Source organism: Ruditapes philippinarum, unplaced genomic scaffold (assembly GCF_026571515.1).
Source record: "Ruditapes philippinarum isolate M1 unplaced genomic scaffold, ASM2657151v2 ctg4944_1_1_1_1, whole genome shotgun sequence".
NCBI lineage: Eukaryota > Metazoa > Mollusca > Bivalvia > Venerida > Veneridae > Ruditapes > Ruditapes philippinarum.
In genome coordinates, this window is record NW_026857838.1 from 44936 (window position 1) to 65358 (window position 20423).

General features: G+C 33.2%; 2 protein-coding genes across 2 annotated transcripts; both read right to left on the reverse strand.

The window, feature by feature from the left end:
• Positions 1-486: 486 nt before the first annotated feature.
• LOC132751188 (uncharacterized) lies at positions 487-3701 on the reverse strand. The gene is made up of 3 exons (XM_060741326.1): positions 3040-3701; positions 1978-2056; positions 487-1600 (listed from the first exon to the last, which is right to left on the reverse strand). Exons 1-3 carry the CDS (start codon positions 3044-3046, stop codon positions 1279-1281), a joined length of 408 nt encoding a protein of 135 aa, XP_060597309.1. The 5' UTR covers positions 3047-3701; the 3' UTR covers positions 487-1278.
• Positions 3702-8321: 4620 nt separating this feature from the next.
• LOC132751187 (max-like protein X) lies at positions 8322-20415 on the reverse strand (the record flags this gene model as incomplete). The annotated part of the gene is given in 6 exon segments (XM_060741325.1): positions 8322-9093; positions 10899-11015; positions 11633-11717; positions 13771-13870; positions 17499-17595; positions 20395-20415. Coding segments are annotated over 6 exon segments (480 nt in total), but the record flags the coding sequence as incomplete, so codon positions are not given.
• Between the last annotated feature and the right edge of the window lie 8 nt (positions 20416-20423).

A 20423-nucleotide genomic window follows, 5' to 3' on the forward strand; every position in this document is an offset into this window, starting at 1 on the left:
GGTTTCGGATCAATAATAAAAGAACCCTTAGGCCTAGGAACTTCAAACTTGGCATTGTGATTAGTCATGACCAGCAAATGACCCCTATTGATTTTGGGGTCAAGGGGTCATTGGTCAAGGTCACATTGACCTTGTAAGTAAAAACGGTTTCTGATCAATTAAGTAAAAACGCTTAGGCCTAGGAACTTCAAACTTTGAATGATGATTTGTCTTGACCAGCAGATGACCCCTATTGAGTTTTGGGTCAAGGGGTCAAAGGTCAAGGTCATGACCAGTAGATACTTGATAACCCTTATTAATTGTTTGATCATTGGGTCAGAAGTCATGCATAATTACCTTATCACATGAATAATTGGCTGCTGATAGGGGGCATACATGTTTTACAAACATATCTTGTTAAATACAGTATCACAGCTTTTATCTTATGTGAGCTCTTACAGTATGTCAGTTTGTTGTAAATAATTATAAAAAACATATATGCATAAATAGTTTGACAGTAAGTTATAATGATTATCGTTTACTTTTCCACTGACTTGCATTTATTAACTATGGTAATGTTTGGAAGATTATAAACAAACATTTTATACATTTTTGATATAATTTATCTGAATTGTTTACCTGAACAAGATATTAATATATCCTGTCACACCTGTGAAAATATTTGATATTTAATGGTTTATTACCTCTAGTTGTGTGCAGTGAGGGGTTAAATATTTTACTACAAATACTGACCTACATTAGTTAAAGTCCTATTATACTTGATGCAAGATCAAAAATAGTTTACAAATATAAGGAGATTTATATACATAGATGAAATATTCACAATTTATGACTGACCTGGACTATAACAGACATAAATGATACGTTCAATGGTACGAAGGAGCATTATTGAAAATCTGTGATTGCTTTTTGCAGTTGTTCTTAAACTGAACATATAACCATAATTTTATATAGAGCAATAACAGTTATCTCCCTTAGTATACAGTTTGCAACATAAAATACTTCTTTTAGTAGGCATGATAAACACTTATTTTATACTCCCTATCAGTGTCCATATCCGTAACTGACTGCACAATGAAGCATGAGAATATATCCTACACAAAATGTATTAATATAAATCTCTGTATAAAGTAATGAGTCATTTCAGATGTGCATTTGCATGTTTGTAAAATATACCCATTGCTTGTCATATTCATCTTGGAGGACACCTTCGCTCAATTTTAATTAGATTATTTCTAAAGCCCAGAACACGCATAAATAAATATATACAACAATATTTCAACCATCTTCATTAAGGTCAACTATGGAATATGTTTCTGCAGATTTTCTTATTGGAGATCTTGGTACTTCTAGCGTGACACCTTCAGTGTTGATGGCAACATCTTGTTCTGTTGTTGTAAACGATTTATTAACGTAACTGCCACTGTTGGTGACAACATCGTCCTGTTCTATAGTTGTAAACGATTTATTCACGTAACTGGCATTTCCCTTTTCGTTTTTATAATTGTCATTTTTGTGTTTTCTTAGACTACATTTGAATAAACAGTTAAGCCAGTGATTTTTGCGATCAGCTTCTGGTTTTCTTCTCCACAGTATGTAGCTGTAATGACAAAAATAAATTGACCACACTATCGCAGCCCTAACTTAAAAACCTTTCTTTTGATAGTGACTGATACTTCATCGCCCATGTTCATTCCTATTTTTATGTAAATAAAGATAATTAACTATTGTGTAAAACTAACATTATAGGCATAATATCCCAACGCAAAATAATATATCTCGGACTATTTGTTCGTTTGTCGCGCCCATATATTTGTTTACTACTGCAAAGAAGAAGACGATCGTCTTTATAAAGTTCTGGTGTTACGACATGAATTTATTCTGATTGATAAAATATTATTCAATTTTAAGTAAGCTCGTAATGATTAATGCAACACTTAGGTATTAATAAACGTAACAAAAACTATGGCCAGTTACCTTATTAGAATGTATAACAGTACGGCTACCAGAACAAATACAGCTACTGCACCTAGCAAAATTCCCGCTATCTTCGAATCTAAAAGATTATACAACATAAATAAATAAATAAAATATATTCGAAAGAATGATGTTTATGCAGACACTGTCACACTTCACATGCGTGTTATGACGTACGTTCCTGAACCACACTGTTCATAGCAACTTTACTGGTAGAAGAAGGCCTCCAACCATAAAAAAAAAACATTTGTAAGGTGTTTTTTTATATGACAGGACTGGATTTTTTTTTTAGATTTATATCCGTCTTGACTAATAACTTGAATGTGCAAAAATTGTATTCTTTTAGTTGTGAAAATGACCCAAAAATGAAGTTTAGATTTGGACTAAGATCGAAGCGCACAAAAATATTATTTTCAATTTAATTATCTTTTGGATATATTTTCGTTTTAAGTAAATGTGGACAAGTTAGTCTATGTAAGACATTCATATTTTATATTGGCTTTAAGAGGGGTTCGAACTAATTATAGAGAAATATTTTTGATGCTTTCCTGCACTGCTAACATACGATGTCATAGGTTGTCTTTGTGATAAAAGGCCACATATTCAAGTTTTAACCGCACAATTAACAGCCAATATTCAATTCCTATCAAGTCTGTAAAACTAGCATGGGGCGCTGTCCTGTGAATCTTATCAATCACTTATCGTTATCTTTATTTTAAATTTTTTAATAATGTGTACTCAAATAAAAGGTTATATAAACATCAATAGGCGTTGATGTCGTGGAAGTAACCTTACATAGAAACTGTGACATTCATTCTACACACATCTAACAATATATCCTCGTCATACCGTTTATTATATAGTACAAGTATACATAAAAATATAATAAAGGCGTTTCAAATAACTTTCACGTTTAGATAAAATATAGCTACAGTTTACATCACGTGCCTTGTGAAATTTATGACAACAGAAATCCAACAGAACATTTGTTGATTAAATCAATCTCATTATATGCAAGTATCCTGTAAATATTAACAAATGAAAAGAAAAGCCAAAACATACCTTTCATTTTCTACATCCCACATTATTTCCCATCCGGAAGTCAGTAACTTGTGTATTTTATCGAGCTGTGAACACTTCATATACGATGATCATATAAAATTTCATCTTCCCAGTATGAAACATAAAACCTCAGTTTCACATTTGATACATTCCATGTCATACGAGATGCAAAAAAAAAAGAACAAACAAGATTACTATAGATACGTTACAAATTTACTTCCTGTCAAAACTGCGTTTAATTTTCATAACATTCCTCAAGAACAGTTTTATCTCTCGCTTTTGCAATCAATGATAAAGTTGTATTCATGTTTAGATGACATTGGAAACTACTTAAGATGTTTGCAAATTAGGCTTGCCATATCTTTAGTCCAACTTTAACGTTGTCTGTTATTTATGACAATTCAAGTGTGTGTGTGGTAAGGGAGAGAAGATCATAAAAGCAAGAGTAGGAATTCTCACAATTTATGTCAGTGTTCAATAAAATAAATATAATCGTGATCCTTTTATCGCTCACCTGGATGAATCAAGTGTGAGTATAAGAAGCCAGATACCTTAAAACCAAATATTTAAAGCAGTATTTCTAAAGGTTAAATGTTATTTTTAGATAAATCGTTTCATATTATTTTCAAATCAAAATAATTAAGATGGAAAATGAAATTTGCCGACGATAAATACATAAACAATAAGGATATCTCTAATCTACCAGTCCGCTCTCTTTATGTAAATTAGTATTTAGCGCGACCATCTACATTTTTAGAAACGAGCGCGACCATGTGCGACTTATGCGCTAAAAATAGCTCTCAAGACGTTGTTCTGAAGAAGGCTAAACAGTGATATGATGCACTTTTTTTCAAGAAAAAAAATATTGAAATGTTTAGTTTGATACAACACAGAATTGTTTTTCCAACAAAAAATAAAAGCTGAAGGTCGTTTTAAGATATCGATCAATATATGGGTGCTCTTTGAGAAAAGGATTAAATTTATATCTTTTTTATGTTCATCATGGCAATGATCTCAGGTAGGGAATGATAGAGATGCATGCACTGTGCATTTACAAGATTTATAACATATATAAATTATTGAAAAGCCCGTCAGGGAATATTAAATGCTAAATATCTGAGCTCTTGGCCTCCTGATTTCAGATTGTTTCACGTTGATCTGGTACATTGTATTTAAACAGTTATGACAGGGTTTCATGCTACAGTTTCATCAATCCATTCATCACTGATATCAATGCTGATGAGTAAAGGAAACAAGAGGGCCATGATGGCCCTAAGGTCGCTCACCTGTATGTAGGCCCCCGGAGCGGGGCCAGTTTAAATCCCAGGGCTTTTATTTGAACAAACTTGGAAGACACCTATAAGAAGACGTTTCATGATGTACACACTTATAATGAAAAACAATGATCTGCCCTCCCCTACCCCCGGCAGGGCCAATTTTAACCAAGGGCTTTTATTTGAACAAACTTGGTAGACACCCATAAGAAGATGTTTCATGCTAAACATCTAAGCTGTAGCTCATTGTGTTTTTTTAAAGAAGATTTTTTAAGTTTTTACTATACACATATAGTTGAAAACAATGACACCCCTGGGGCGGGGCCAGTTTTGACCCCAGGGCTTTTATTTGAACAAACTTTGTAGACACTTACTAGAACATGTTTCATGCTTAATATCTAAACTCTAGCTATTTGGGTTTTTTCAAAGATGTTTTTTAAGTTTTTCCTATACACATATAAGGAAAATCAATGACCCCCCAGGGCAGGGCCAATTTTGACCCCAGGGCTTTTATTTGAACAAACTTTGTAGACACTCACTAGAAGATGTTTCATGCTTAATATCTTAACTCTAGCTATTTAGGTTTTTTCAAAGAATACTTTTTAAGTTTTTGATATACACATATATAAGGAAAATCAATGACCCCCGGGGCGGGGCCAATTTTGACCCCAGGGCTCTTATTTGAACACGCTTGGTAGACACCCATTAGAACATGTTTCATGCTAAATATCTTAGCTCTAGCTCTTTGAGTTCTTTAAAAGAAGATTTTTTAAGTTTTTACTATATACATGTACATATAGGGAAAATCAATGACCCCCTGGGGCGGGGCCAATTTTGACCCCAAGGCTTTTATTTGAACAAACTTGGTAGACACCCATTAGAACATGTTTCATGCTAAATATCTTAGCTCTAGCTCTTTGAGTTCTTTAAAAGAAGATTTTTTAAGTTTTTACTATATACATATAGGGAAAATCAATGACCCCCTGGGGCGGAGCCAATTTTGACCCCAGGGCTTTTATTTGAACAAACTTGGTAGACACCCATTAGAACATGTTTCATGCTAAATATCTTAGCTCTAGCTCTTGGTTCTTTAAAAGAAGATTTTTTAAGTTTTTACTATGTACATATAGGGAAAATCAATGACCCCCTGGGGCGGGGCAATTTTGACCCCAGGGCTTTTATTTGAACAAACTTGGTAGACAACCATTAGAACATGTTTCATGCTAAATATCTTAGCTCTAGCTCCATGAGTTCTTTAAAAGAAGATTTTTAAATTTTTACTATATGCATACAGGGAAAATCAATGACCCCCTGGGGCGAGGCCAATTTTGACCCCAGGGCTTTTATTTGAACAAACTTGGTAGACACTCATTAGAAGATGTTTCATGCTAAATATCTTAGATCTAGCTCTTTGGGTTCTTTAAAAAAAGATTTTTTAAGTTTTTACTATATGCATATAGGGAAAATCAATGACACCCTGGGGCGGGGCCAATTTTGACCCCAAGGCTTTTATTTGAACAAACTTGGTAGACACCCATTAGAACATGTTTCATGCTAAATATCTTTGCTCTAGCTCTTCGGGTTCTTTAAAAGGAGATTTTTTAAGTTTTTACTATATGCATATAGGGAAAATCAATGACCCCCTGGGGCGGGGCCAATTTTGACCCCAGGGCTTTTATTTGAACAAACTTGGTAGACACCCATTAGAACATGTTTCATGCTAAATATCTTAGCTCTAGCTCTTTGAGTTCTTTAAAAGAAGATTTTTTAAGTTTTTACTATATACATATAGGGAAAATCAATGACCCCCTGGGGCGGGGCCAATTTTGACCCCAGGGCTTTTATTTGAACAATCTTGGTAGACACTCACTAGAAGATGTTTCATGCCAAATATCTAAGCTCTAGCTCTTTCGGTTTTTTAAAAGAAGATATTTAAAGTTTTTTCTTTTGGTTGCCATGGCAACCAGAGTTCTGCATGGGAACAATTTTTAAAGGTGACCACCAAAGGAACATTCCTGTGAAGTTTGGATGAAATTGGCTTAGTGGTTTATAAGGAGATGTCATTTAAAGTAAAAGTTTACGGACGGACGGACGGACGGACGAAAAGCGATCACAAAAGCTCACCCTGTCACTTTGTGACAGGTGAGCTAAAAAAGATAAACTGATGATTTTTTGTACACATCAACCTTCGGGTAGAAGCTATCATTGCAAGTCTTATTTCTCAAACGTCTCCTGAACCGGTTTTGAATTTTCGATACACATCATAGATGACAGGTGAAAACTGGCAATTTAAACCCGGGAAATTTAAATATGTGTTTTAATATTTTTGTTCTAGATATATGAGATGTTAAAAAAAAGCAATCCTTACTCATAACAATTTTGCTCACCTGACAATCAGTTTTAGACAAGTTTTGAGGTTGGCAGCATAGAAACTGAGATTCTTGGTTTCAAATGTTATTCTGCACATATAACTGTAGTGTACATTTAGTCAAAATCTGAAAACTGCAGCATAATTGATCATCGACAGGGTGTTAATGCTGACCCCAATGGCAATATATGAACATAATTACTGGGTTCTTGATACCACCAAGGAAGGGTTCATATTCAAATCTCTAAGCCTTAATATGGTTTCCAACAAAGTATTTAAAAAACAATTTTGCTAATCTGAAGGAATTAGGGACTGCATGTAAGTCACAGGGGTATAATTTGAACACACTTGGTAAACAACAACTTATCAATGCTACATTTCCTCTAAGCCTCTAGTTTTTAACAAGATTTCTTGCTAAAAATAAATTTAAGTGATCCCTGGGACACAGGCAGTCGGTGCATGGCTTGGATACTATACATGTACATGCCCACTCCCACTTATTTGATATATAATCTTTTATTTAAAATGTTTTTAAAACATCATATTTTCAGTAAATTAGTTTCATACATAAAATACTTTAAATATATGTAAAATCTTTCTTTATAGTATTATTTGGATGAAAGAAAAAGAACAATATTTTTATAAACAAATCAACAAACAAAAGAAAGGTGATGAAAGCCACATTCTGTAATAAAAGCTAGCAAAACAGGAGAACAGTAAGCAACTACGAAATTTGAATTTAGGCATTTATTTAAAATTTAACATCTTTTGATGATATCCTACAATACAAACAAGCGCTGTCATAGGAGACAGCGAAGCTCGACTAATAAAATACTGGACGTAGTAAGGAAGACAAAACTATGAAAAAAATCAATTATGTATAATTATGTAATAACTTATAGTAAAAAAAATAGCATTTGTTAACATAAATTCCAAGTTCAAAGGGGTATAATTCTGGAAATAGTCACACTAGAGTTATGAACCTTGTCACACAACATGTGTGTAATGATAAGAAATATGTATTTGAAGTTTGAAGTAGATACCTTAAAAAGTAAAAAAGTTATATTATTTCTTAAGAAAATCCTATGTTCAAAGAGAGATAAATCTGAAACTATTGCCAGAGTTATGAACCTTGTCACATAAGATGTGGTTGATGATAAGGAATAAGTCTTTGAAGTAGATACCTTTAAAACTAATGAAGTTATAGTAAAAAATAATATTTTCCAAGTAAAAAAAAATCTAAGTTTATGGGGAGATAACTCTGGCAATATTGGTGCTAGAGTTATGAACCATGTCACATAAGATGTGGTTGATTATAAGGAATATATTTTTGTAGTATGAAGTTGATTCTAAAAAATAAAGAAGTAACAGTAAAATATAGTATTTTTAAGAAAAAGTTCAAGGGGAGATAAATCTGAAAATATTGGTGCTAGAGTTATGAACCTTGTCGCATAAGATGTGGTTGATGATAAGGAACATATAGATTAAGTATGTTGTTGATCCTTTAAGAAATAAAGAGAAAAATATTTTACTGCACCAAAACTTTAATCTGAAATCTGGACAAGGATGCCTTGGCGAGTAGGACAGCTCTCCATATACTTCGTATAGTCAAGCTAAAAATGGATCTTGAAACATTGCAGTTATGTTTTTCCTTTAATTCTTATCAAGATTACACACAACTACCACACCTGTCCCAATTACTAAATTCCCTTACAGTATGTACATTACCTCAATTCTAACAATCTCATTATGTAAATGTTGTAAACAATGGTAAGTCCTTCAAAGTATATACTATACACACATGCATATGAACAAGACATCATATTAAGTTTGTTAGCTGGTGATTTAGTCACATGATCTCATAACAAACACAACAGAAAATTGTTCCTTAAATATGTGTTAAAGCATGATTCTTCATAAAGTTCTGAAAAAATATGTACTATTTTCTTAAAATGCATAAAATTTGTGTACCTTACAACCATTTTTGGAGTGTATTTTCAGCAACTATTTTGCTCCACCAAAAGTTTTTATTGGGTATTCAAATTATTGTTAAAATATTAAGTTCTAAGTTGGTCAGAATTGTATAGGAATATTTTTATTTTATATATACACTTTATTAGAGCTCCATATTATTGATCTAGGTGTGTGAAAGCATCGGACAGGGCTAGATACAAGTTCATTCACAATGTTATTTTGTTTGTGTTACACCCAAAACACTTTACTCACATCATCTTATAGTACTTTAAATTCATTAGATAGAAAAAATTCTCAGTTGTATATTATATTCAAATGATTTCCATCTCAAGATGTATGATAAAACATGGACATATATCAGTGTAACACTGTAATAATTCAATGGTTGAGCTGCTGATTCATCTGACGAAGGATTCCTAACACAACTTCTCTCAATGTCTGAAATATAAAATTATATAAAAATCAACACTCACTTTACATCTAAAACAATCTACTGACAGTTACATCTTAATAAAAGATGGTTTTCTGAGAGGTGCTTCAACACTATGGTTGTTACTAACAACAATTATAATGTGAGTTAATATGCAAAGTACACGCGTAGGGTAAGTCCTCCTTTCATTTTCTGAGAGCATAACTTGTGTCTATTAAATAGAAGAGTAACTAGGCAGGGGTAATCTGGTCTGAAGTACGCAATTTAACCCCCAATTATTTTACAATTTCTGTCCTAATTTTCTGAATGACCTCTATCTAGTTTTTGAAATATAAGAGTTTTCCATCTTGACACACTGTATCACAGCAAATTTATGAAATACTCATTGCATCAAACTGGCCCAAATAGTTCAGACATGTCTTTATCTTCGTTAAAATAGCTTTTGTATTTGCTAAATTTGTTTCTTTGTTATGGAAGGCCAAGGCAAAGCATGCAAAAATCATGTTGTTGTACTAAGTATGTTACAAGTAACATGTATACAAATGAATCAAAAATATTCTTGTTATTCATGAAATATCAGGAAACACACTATCAGCACATTTTATATGTGACATTGAACCCTAGTTAAACACCTTCGACACAGGAATATAAAAAACTAGACAAGTTCAAACAAATGCATTAGGTTAAAGATTAAAATCTAAACAACTCATAACATGTATGTGATGAGTCAATTCTGACTGTGTGATAAATAAAATGTAGATATCTTATTCCACAATGAACAATATGTTACAAGGTTCATTTCATAATCACTATAAAATGAGAGAAACAACAAATCAATTAATATTTTCCTTTGAAAATTTTGCCTTCTATTCAATGCATAATATAATTTTTTCCATTATCAAGCCAACTTTTATAACTAGAACTGCCACCGTCATGGCGTGAATACCCCCACATACCACTTTGTCAGAATCAACAGTGGTCATTTAGAACTCAAGGACAACCACCCTGCCAAATCTGAGGTTACTAAGCCAGTGCATTGCTAAGATATGTATTCTTCATGCTTCAAATGTGAAAATTTTAAAATCAAGCTTTTTTAGTCAATGCCCCTGTGACCTTGACCTTTGACCCAGTGACCTCAAAATCAATAGGGGTCATTTAATAATCATGACTAACCTCCATTCCAAATACGAAGACTGTGGGTCAAAGGAATCTCAAGTTATTGGGCAAACAAGCTTTTTAAGTCAATGCCCATGTGACCTTGACCTTTGACCCAGTGACCTCAAAATCAATAGGGGTCATCTACTAATCATGACTAACCTCCATGCCAAATATGAAGACTGTGGGTCAAAGGAATCTTAAGTTATTGGGCGGACAAGCTTTTTTTTATCAAGGCCCCTGTGACCTTGACCTTTGACCCAGTGACCTCAAAATCAATAGGAGTCATCTACTAATCATGACTAACCTCCATGCCAAATATGAAGACTGTGGGCCAAAGGAATCTCAAGTTATTGGGTGGACAAGCTTTTTAAAGTCAAGGCCCCTGTGACCTTGACCTTTGACCCAGTGACCTAAAAATCAATAGGGGTCATCTACTAATCATGACTAACCTCCATGCCAAATATGAAGACTGTGGGTCAAAGGAATCTCAAGTTATTGGGCGGACAAGGAAAAACCGACGTCCGGACGGACAAGCTGATTCCAGTATACCCCCCCTTACAACTTTGTTGTGTGGGCGTATAAAAACTGGGAGATAATGAGATAAGTTAATAAGTCCCTAGATGGAAGGATAATTACAATAAATGAAGAAATTTACCTGAGGCTTACAGTACTCCTCCAGCCAGCTGAACACACAAGCTGATAACTCAGCAAAGTTTGCCACAGAGATGTTGGCATTGAACGTGCAAAATAATGCATCCATTATCTGTTTAAACTGAAAGTAAACAAAAACAAACATGGTGAAAATAAAACCATTATCTTTTTTAATTTGAAAGATGAACAAACTTACCAAGTTTTATTTAAAACTTTTTGAGTATATCACAACAAACATTAAGTGTCTACAAACTATTGCAATACTACAATAAAATAAAAAATAGTATAGATAATTGGTGTAAAGTATACATCGTGCATGATGTAAGAAATGTCACACATGTTATATAAACCTCTTCATAGAGTATTACATGCATTTGTAAGGTGTTTCAACTTCTTGCTGAACATCCTTAAGGATCTTCATTTAATACATAAATTAATACATTTTTTTTACACAAATGGTGCACTCAAAGCAGAAAAATATCCAAACTTAGAATTAAATTAAAAATTAATCTTGAGTATATTTCTTAGCTGAATTTGATTTAAAAGCAGTTGGAAGATTTTAAGTCTTTGGTCATTCTGCAAAATAAAAATCAATCTTCTGGAAAAAACAGAGAGGGAAAGATCTGATATTTTGCACACATTTTTATATGGGTTCAGACCTAATTCAAATGGTACACAAATCTTACTATTCTTTTAAATATATTATATATATCTTTAAATTTTTAGAATGATACAAACCACTTGAAATTTTGCAGCATCTGACACTTGATTCTGACCATGTACTGGCTGGTTTTGATGTGTCTTTACTATGTGCTCATAATTACTGAAATCAACAAGGTAGTTGTTAACATTGTTTACACCATCTACCAGTATATTATGATACAAACCACCTGAATTGAAGCTACTTACTTTCATATAATATGATGGAATATGAAATTGGCATCTTTACTTACACAAGAGTAAAATATAATCTTTCAATTACAAGAGAGGCTCATTAAACTAGAAATGTGTCATCATGCCACGGATGCCCCCGCATGCAGCCAAAATTTCAGATGTAATTATATTTAGTTCCAAATTTGTTTGCACAAATTATTGTTTTCATTTTAAGTTCAAAGCCCTTAAAACTTTTCAATGGTAACACAAACCATTTTCATACAATGTTCAAAGCACTGAAATTATTCAGTCTTAACCTTTTGAAAATAGCATATTTCATATTTGTAGCCAAAATAATGGCTACATACATTTCCACAAAAGTATGAGTGCTGAAACTGAAAGTTCAAATTTTTTTCCAATATTCAAGAAAGATAAGTTTGTCCAAAATCATTGAACCACGACCAAATTCAAACTTAAACTGCCTATTCCTAAGATGTATCTATATTATTTTCAAAGTGAAAGGGACATAACTCTGCCAAAAAATCATCGAACCATGACAAAATTCCAATTTGACCTGCCCATTCCTTTGACAAATCCATATGTCAAATTTGAGTTGAATATGTAACACTGTTGGGTAGATAATGAACAGAAACTGTAAATTTCATATTTTTTTTCAAAGTGAAACGGGCATTACTCTGCCAAAAATTATTGAAACCATGACCAAATTCGAACTTGACCTTGGCATTCCAAAAAAAAATATCCATATGTCAAATTTGAGTTGAAATGTGTTTGTACTGTTGGGGAGATAATAAACAGAAACTGAAAATTTCATATTATTTTCAAAGTAAAAAGGAGCATAACTCTGCCAAAAATCATCGAAACCATGACCAAATTCAAACTTGACCTGTATTTTCTCATGACATATCCATATGTCAAATTTGAGTTGAATGTGTTGTACCGTTGGGGAGATAATGAACAGAAACTGAAAATTTCATATTATTTTTCAAAGTAAAAAGGGGCATAACTCTGCCAAAAATCATCGAATCATGACCAAATTCGAACTTGACCTGTATTTTTCTCATGACATATTCATATGTCAAATTTGAGTTGAATTGTGTTGTACGGTTGGGGAGATAATGAACGGGAAACTGAAAATTTCATATTATTTTCAAAGTAAAAGGGGCATAACTCTGCCAAAAAATCGTTGAACCATGACCAGATTCGAACTTGACCTGTATTTTCTCATGACATATCCATATGTCAAATTTGAGTTGAATGTGTTGTACCATTGGGGAGATAATGAACGGAAACTGAAAATTTCATATTATTTTCAAAGTAAAAGGGGCATAACTCTGCCAAAAATCATCGAACCATGACCAAATTCGAACTTGACCTGTATTTCCTCATGACATATCCATATGTCAAATTTGAGTTGAATATGTGCAACCGTTACTAAGATAATGAACGGAAACTGATGATGACGGAATGACAGAATGACGGAATGACGGAAGGACGGAATGACGGAAGGACGGAACAGGGTAACACTATATGCCCCGGCCATTACATGGCGGGGGCATAAAAATGTGTCCAAAACATATTTTAAATCATCCATGATTCATCATATAGGTGTGGATGATCCATCATATAGTAACAAGTGAACGAAACCAGGTTTTCATTTTAGTTGTCAATCAACCTATTTTTTCACATATTCAAATAATTCAGACCAGACACAAAATTGCAGATATCAATATATTGTTCTCCCATGTGTTTTTTTAAGCCACATAAAAAGTTCAGCTACATATAAACCTTACTGACTGAAGAACTAAGATTATTTACTGTTACAGATTTTTGACTTTTGTTCAAGAAATGGAAAATATGATACAAGTACTCTTTTCATTTTGGAATATGACCAAATTGAGCCACAAAATTGTGATATTCCTTAAACTTTTGTTCTTTGCCAGTAGCACAATAAACTGTATAAAATACATGAATACAAAACTAACGCTTTCATTATCTTCAGTGCCATGACTTCTTTACGAAGAGAGTCCAGCTCATCTTCTTGCTTCTTCTTCTGCTGTACCAGAAATTGAATGTAATCAATCGCTGAAAACAATATAAAATCTATCTAACATAGCTTTCATACAAATATTTAATAACCACCACTTCATTCAAAAATACAGAACAATACAACAAATTAAAGTTATATTATTCAATTTTACATTTACAATATTTCATATTGCAAAGAGTCTAACTTAAAGCTTGGAATTCTAAAACAAGGATATATAATTTTAATATTAACAAGAACGTGTTTGTTAAACACAAATGCCCCCGGCTCCGATTCTTGTCAGTAACAATATTTCCAAAAATGTTTACCCATTCACTCAGTTATAGACAGAAACATTGCCAAAAAATTGTAAACACAAGTTATATAGCTTGACAGAGTCATGGCATTTTGTAATTGTGAAATATATAAGTTGCCAAGTCATTGCTATGACTTGTGAAGTGATAAATATTCAACTTTATCAAATATATATAAATGTAAGAAATTTATACTTGGCACCCTTGAACTTGACCCACTGACACCTATAGAATATCATGCAAGTTATCTTCCTACCAAATATGAAAAACACCTGTCAATAAATAAAGGCTGTATGGGCAAAAATGTTAAAATCTATTTTGAGCATTAATGACCTTGATCAAACTGACCCCTAACTCCATCCAAAGGAAGAATACCATGCTAGTTATCTTCCAACCTAATATAAAATAAATCTGTCAATAAATAAAGGCTGCATGGGCAAAAGTGTAAAAATCTATTTTTAGCACTTGTGACCTTGACCCAATTGACCCCTAACTCCATCCAAAGTAAGAATAACATGCAAGTTATCTTCCTACCAAATATGAAATATATCTGTCAATAAATAAAGGCTGTACGGGCAAAAGTGTAAAAATCTATTTTTAGCACTAGTGACCTTGACACACTGATCCCTAACTCAATCAAAAGGAAGAATACCATGCAAGTTATCTTCCTATCAAATATGAAATACACCTGTCAATAAATAAAGCCTGTATGGGCAAAAGTGTAAAAATCTATTTTTAGCACAAGTGACATTGACCCACTGATCCATACCCCAATCAAAAGGATGAATACCATGCAAGTTATCTTCCTACCAAATATGAAATATATCTGTCAATAAATAAAGGCTGTATGAGCAAAATGTAACTAGAACTCCGCGAGTCAGATGTGTCGCCTTGTGAACAATGTAGTTTAGGGGAAATGGCCAGGACAAAAATGAAATATGAAAAATAACAAAGGGCAATAACTAAAAAAATAATACGTGCAGAGCAGCAGTTTCTGTACTATCAATAAGATCCATCATTCTATGATGTTTCAAGTCCATAGCTTTCATACTTGAGGAGAAATGACCAGGACAAAAATAAAGTAAGAAAATCAACAAAGGGCAATAACTCAAAAATAAGAAATGCAGAGTATCAGTTCTTATGCACTGCAATTCTTTTTAACGAGATCTATCATCCTATGAAGTTTCAAGTCCATAACTTTTATACTTTCGGAGAAATGGCCTGGACAAAAATAAAGTATGAAAATTAACAAAGGGCCATAACTCAAAAATGAAGAAATGCAGAGTACCGATTCTTGTGCACTGCACTTCTTAATAATGAGATCTATCATCCTATGAAGTTTCAAGTCCATAGCTTTTATACTTAAGGAGAAATGGCCCGAACAAAATTAAAGTTTGAAAATAAACAAAGGGCAATAACTCAAAAAATAAGAAATGCAGATTCCAGTTCTTGTGCACTGCACTTCTTCTTAATGAGACCTATCATCCTATGAAGTTTTAAGTCCATGGCTTTTATACATTAGGAGAAATGGCCCGGACAAAAATAAAGTATGAAAATTAACAAAGGGCAATAACTCAAAAATTAGGAAGTGCAGAGTACTGGTTCTTGTGCACTGCATTTCTTCTTAATGAGATCTATCATCTTATGAAGTTTCAATTCCATAGCTTTTTTAGTTGAAGAGAAATGGCCCGGACAAAATTAAAGTATGAAAATTAACAAAGGGCAATAACTCAAAAAATAAGAACTGCAGAGTACCGGTCCTTGTGCACTGCACTTCGGGTTATTGAAAGAAGCATGCATACCAAGTTTGAAGTCAATCAGACTTAAAGTGACTGAGTTATGCTCCGGACAAGCTTTAGCGGACGCCGACAACGACGCCGACACAGACGCCGCCGCCGCCAACACCGCCGACAAAAGTAACCCCTATATGTCACCTTTTCAAGGCGACACAAAAATCTATTTTTAGCACTGGTGACCTTGACCCAACTGACCACTAACTCCATCATATTTTATGTTCCTATCAATTATAAATGACATCTGTCTGTAGAATATGGTTAATACACCTGTAAAAATGTAAAAATCTTTTTTTAACATTGGTGACCTTGACATTGGTGACATTGACCTTGACCCAAATGACCCCTTACTATACCCAAAGAAGGAAGATCTCCCTTGGCATGTTTGTATTAAACATGAAAGACATCAACCAAAAAATAAAGGCTGTATAAGCAAAAATGTTTAAATTTATTATCTAAACCAGTGACCTTGACCCTAGAGACCACTTACTCCACAAAAAATTAGATGACCATTAAAGGTATCCACCTACCAAATATGCAAGATATCATTAAATAAATTAAGCAATTAAGAGAAATTTACGATAAATCCAACTTGCCGGAATAGGTTAACCAGACAAGGCCCTATTTTCAAAGTGAAAAAAGGGAAATAACTGGGAAATATGGATGACACAGTTATATAACTTGGCAATATCATGTACTTTGAATGATAAGTGTGGAAATTATGAAGCCATTAGTATAGATAGAACTTAAGATATTTCCAACTTGCAGTTTTAGGTTAACCATTATTCATTTTCTAAGTGCTGAAAAGGGCAATAACTTGGTAAATATGGAAGCCATAGTTATGTAACTTGACCAGATCATGTACTTTGTATTGATTAGTAAGTGTGTAAACTAAGAAGCCATTGGTACAGGTAGAACTTAAGAAAAATCCAACTTGCCGTTCTAGGTTAACCTCGTACGGACAGACGGACGGACAGACGGACGGTTCAATTACTATATGCCCGGGGGCATAAAAACATATAATGAATACAAAGATTAAATTTTGTCACTGGCATAATTTGCTATTTTGGATCATATGATTTATTAACTTTGTTTAAGTCATGATACCTAATTATAAGCTTTTTATGTTCAAAAAGCAAAGGTGAATTCCAGTCTGAATTTCATAAGCTGAATTTCATAAGCAGTTGTCTTAAATTACAGTATCTTATTATGTCTATTACTGATGTATTCTAGGCATACAGATAATCAGATATTTTAAGTCATACTAACATTGTTAATGTGCCAACATTCCAGCTTTACTGGTGGTGGAAGATATAAAGTTGAATCTGTGCATTTTATAAAGCAAGAAAAAACCTTGACTTTTTGTATGCTAGGTGGACAAATTCCTTCAATGGAAGTATCTGAAGGTTTTATATGGACTAGAGCCAACAGTTTTGAAGGGAAGCAATTCAAAGTTAGCAACCACTGAGCAACAGAGGCATAAATTAAAAAAAAAATTCTTATTTTGCAAGTGTAATTAATGCTCTTATTATATACATGTACATGTAAGGAACTGTTTTTTCACTTTTTTATCAACTTACATCTTTGAAGAATAGTAGCTTTGCTTAGTTTGGAAGGACCTAGGGTATCTGTCTGCGTGCATGTTGGCACAATACCCTGTAGCTCATCATAACCACGCTGAAAATTTAATGAAATTTTTTCTTTACATCCACATGTCTTGTCATTGAATGATATGATCAAGTAGGATCATTTTTACAACATAATTTATATAAATTATAATACAGTGTAACTTCCGAATTCCGGAACTTCTAAAATCCGGAAACTTCTGAGATCCGAACATTTTTCAGGGTCCCGAAATTTCTCCTTCTGTTTTCTATGTAATAAATACCTCTGAATAACGGAACTTCTAAATTCTGAATTCCGAATGATTTTCTGGTAAAGTTTTGGGTATATCAATTCAAATTTACTTCCAAAATCCAGAAATTGGAAAAGGTGTGAAAGAATATTATATTTGAGATTATTATATTTGAGATTGTAAAACCTTTAAAATGTCAGTATATTCCAATTAGCAGAAACTATTTATATTGACACCTATTAGAATAACAAACTGTCAAGCATGTCAAAACATGGTTTAAGTGTGAACATTTAGTAACTGAAAAGTATAATTTGATAACAAACAAGAGGGCCATGATGGCCCTGAAGTCACTCACCTGTATATAGGCCCCTGGAACGGGGCCAGTTTAAACCCCAGGGCTTTTATTTGAACAGACTTAGTAGACACCCATTAGAAGATGTTTCATGCTAAACATCTAAGGTCTAGCTCGTTGGGTTTTTTAAAGGAAGATTTTTTCAAGTTTTTTCTTTACACATATAGATAAAAACAATGACACACCTGGGGCAGGGCCAGTTTTGACCCCAGGACTTTTATTTGAACAATCTTTGTAGACACTTACTAGAAAATGTTTCATGCTTAATATCTAAACTCTAGCTATTCGGGTTTTTTCAAAGAAGATTTTTAAGTTTTTGCTATTATAATACACATATAAGGAAAATCAATGTCCCCCGAGATGGGGCCAATTTTGATCTCAGGGCTTTTATTTGAACAAACTTTGTAGACACTCACTAGAAGATGCTTTGTGCTTAATATCTTAACTCTAGCTATTTGTTTTTTTTTCAAAAAAGATTTTTTAAGTTTTTGCTATACACATATAATTTTGACCCCAGGGCTCATATTTGAACAAACTTGGTAGACACCCATTAGAAGATGTTTCATGCTAAATATTTAAGCTCTAGCTCTTTGGGTTCTTTAAAAGAAGATTTTTTAAGATTTACTATATGCATATAGGGAAAATCAATGACCCCCTGGGGCGGGGCCAATTTTGACCCAAGGGCTTTTATTTGAACAAACTTGGTAGACACTCACTAGAAGATGTTTCATGCCAAATATCTAAGCTCTAGCTCTTTGGGTTCTTTAAAAGAAGATTTTTTAAGTTTTTACTATATGCATATAGGGAAAATCAATGACCCCCTGGGGCGGGGCCAATTTTGACCCCAGGGCTTTTATTTGAACAAACTTGGTAGACACTCATTAGAAGATCTTTCATGCCAAATATCTAAGCTCTAGCTCTTTGGGTTCTTTAAAAGAAGATTTTTTAAGTTTTTACTATATGCATATAGGGTCTGGGAAAATCAATGACCCCCCAGGGGCGGGCCAATTTTGACCCCAGGGCTTTTATTTGAACAAACTTGGTAGACACTCATTAGAAGATGTTTCATGGCAAATATCTAAGCTCTAGCTTTTTGGGTTCTTTAAAAGAAGATATTTAAAGTTTTTTCTTTCGGTTGCCATGGCAACCAGAGTTCTGCATGGAATTAAATTCTTTGAACAATTTTAAAAGGTGACCACCAAAGGAACATTCCTGTGAAGTTTGGGTGAAATTGGCTTAGTGGTTTATGAGGAGATGTCATTTGAAGCAAAAGTTTACGGACGGACGCCGGACGCAAAAGCGATCACAAAAGCTCACCCTGTCACTTTGTGACAGGTGAGCTAAAAATACAGGTTAATAGCTGGTATTACATGAAATATATTAAATAATTAACATTATGCTTAAGTATCAAAAAACTCAGTTATAGGTTATAAGGATTTTAATATAGTTTAAGTTATAAACTTTTTAAAGGTCCTATAATTTTGCCATTTTATGAATTTAATCTGCTTCATATATTTGTCCTTGTTAAACAATTGATGACTAATGTTTCTACTTGTTCAGATAATTCCAAACTTCTGAATTACGGAAACTTCCAAATTCCGAACTTTTTGTCAAGTCCCACAGGTGTACGTTTTCAGAAGTTACACTGTAGTATAAATAATAATAAATTGTTTACACTAATGTTTCTGAAACAGTCTCTTACAGTCTTGTAAATTAAGAAAATTAATAAACAAAAATACATGTTTCAAATTTTACTTGGTTAACACACATTTATTTACCATATTAAGTTTTTTTTAATGCATTCATTTCATTACAGAAGAATTAACTTAATAAATAGTTAGTTTTAAACATGGTGGATTTTTATGAATTTACATAAAAACATCAAAACTATTCTTTCAGCACACAGTTAGGACATCCAAGAGAATGTGTATACATGTTCTATAGTACCTACTCTTTCCTTACATGAATCTACATCAACAGCAATATATATCTACATGTACTTTTCACAGATACATGCACAGTGCATTAATTTGAGTGCAGGTATTAATTACCCGCACTCAAGAGCATGCCCATTGATTGGCTCATTTTTTCTGGGGACAGCATTGAAAGGGAAAGTGATAGAAATATCATATTCAGATGCTCATTAATTGAGTTTCATATTGTGACAACAGGGAACATGTTTTTATGTTTGACTATGATACAAAAGAGAAAGAATATCAAAACACTTGGCAATAGCTTTGTGTTTTGATGCTGTTTCTATTACTGATACCTTGATGGCGTCTCTACGTTTCTGTTAGC

Bases quoted from the DNA above. Each gene is read 5' to 3' on its own strand.
- LOC132751188 (XM_060741326.1), bottom strand. The intron at 1,601-1,977 runs GTAACTGGCCAT...TTGTCATTACAG, and splicing joins CTGTTATACATTCTAATAAG to CTACATACTGTGGAGAAGAA.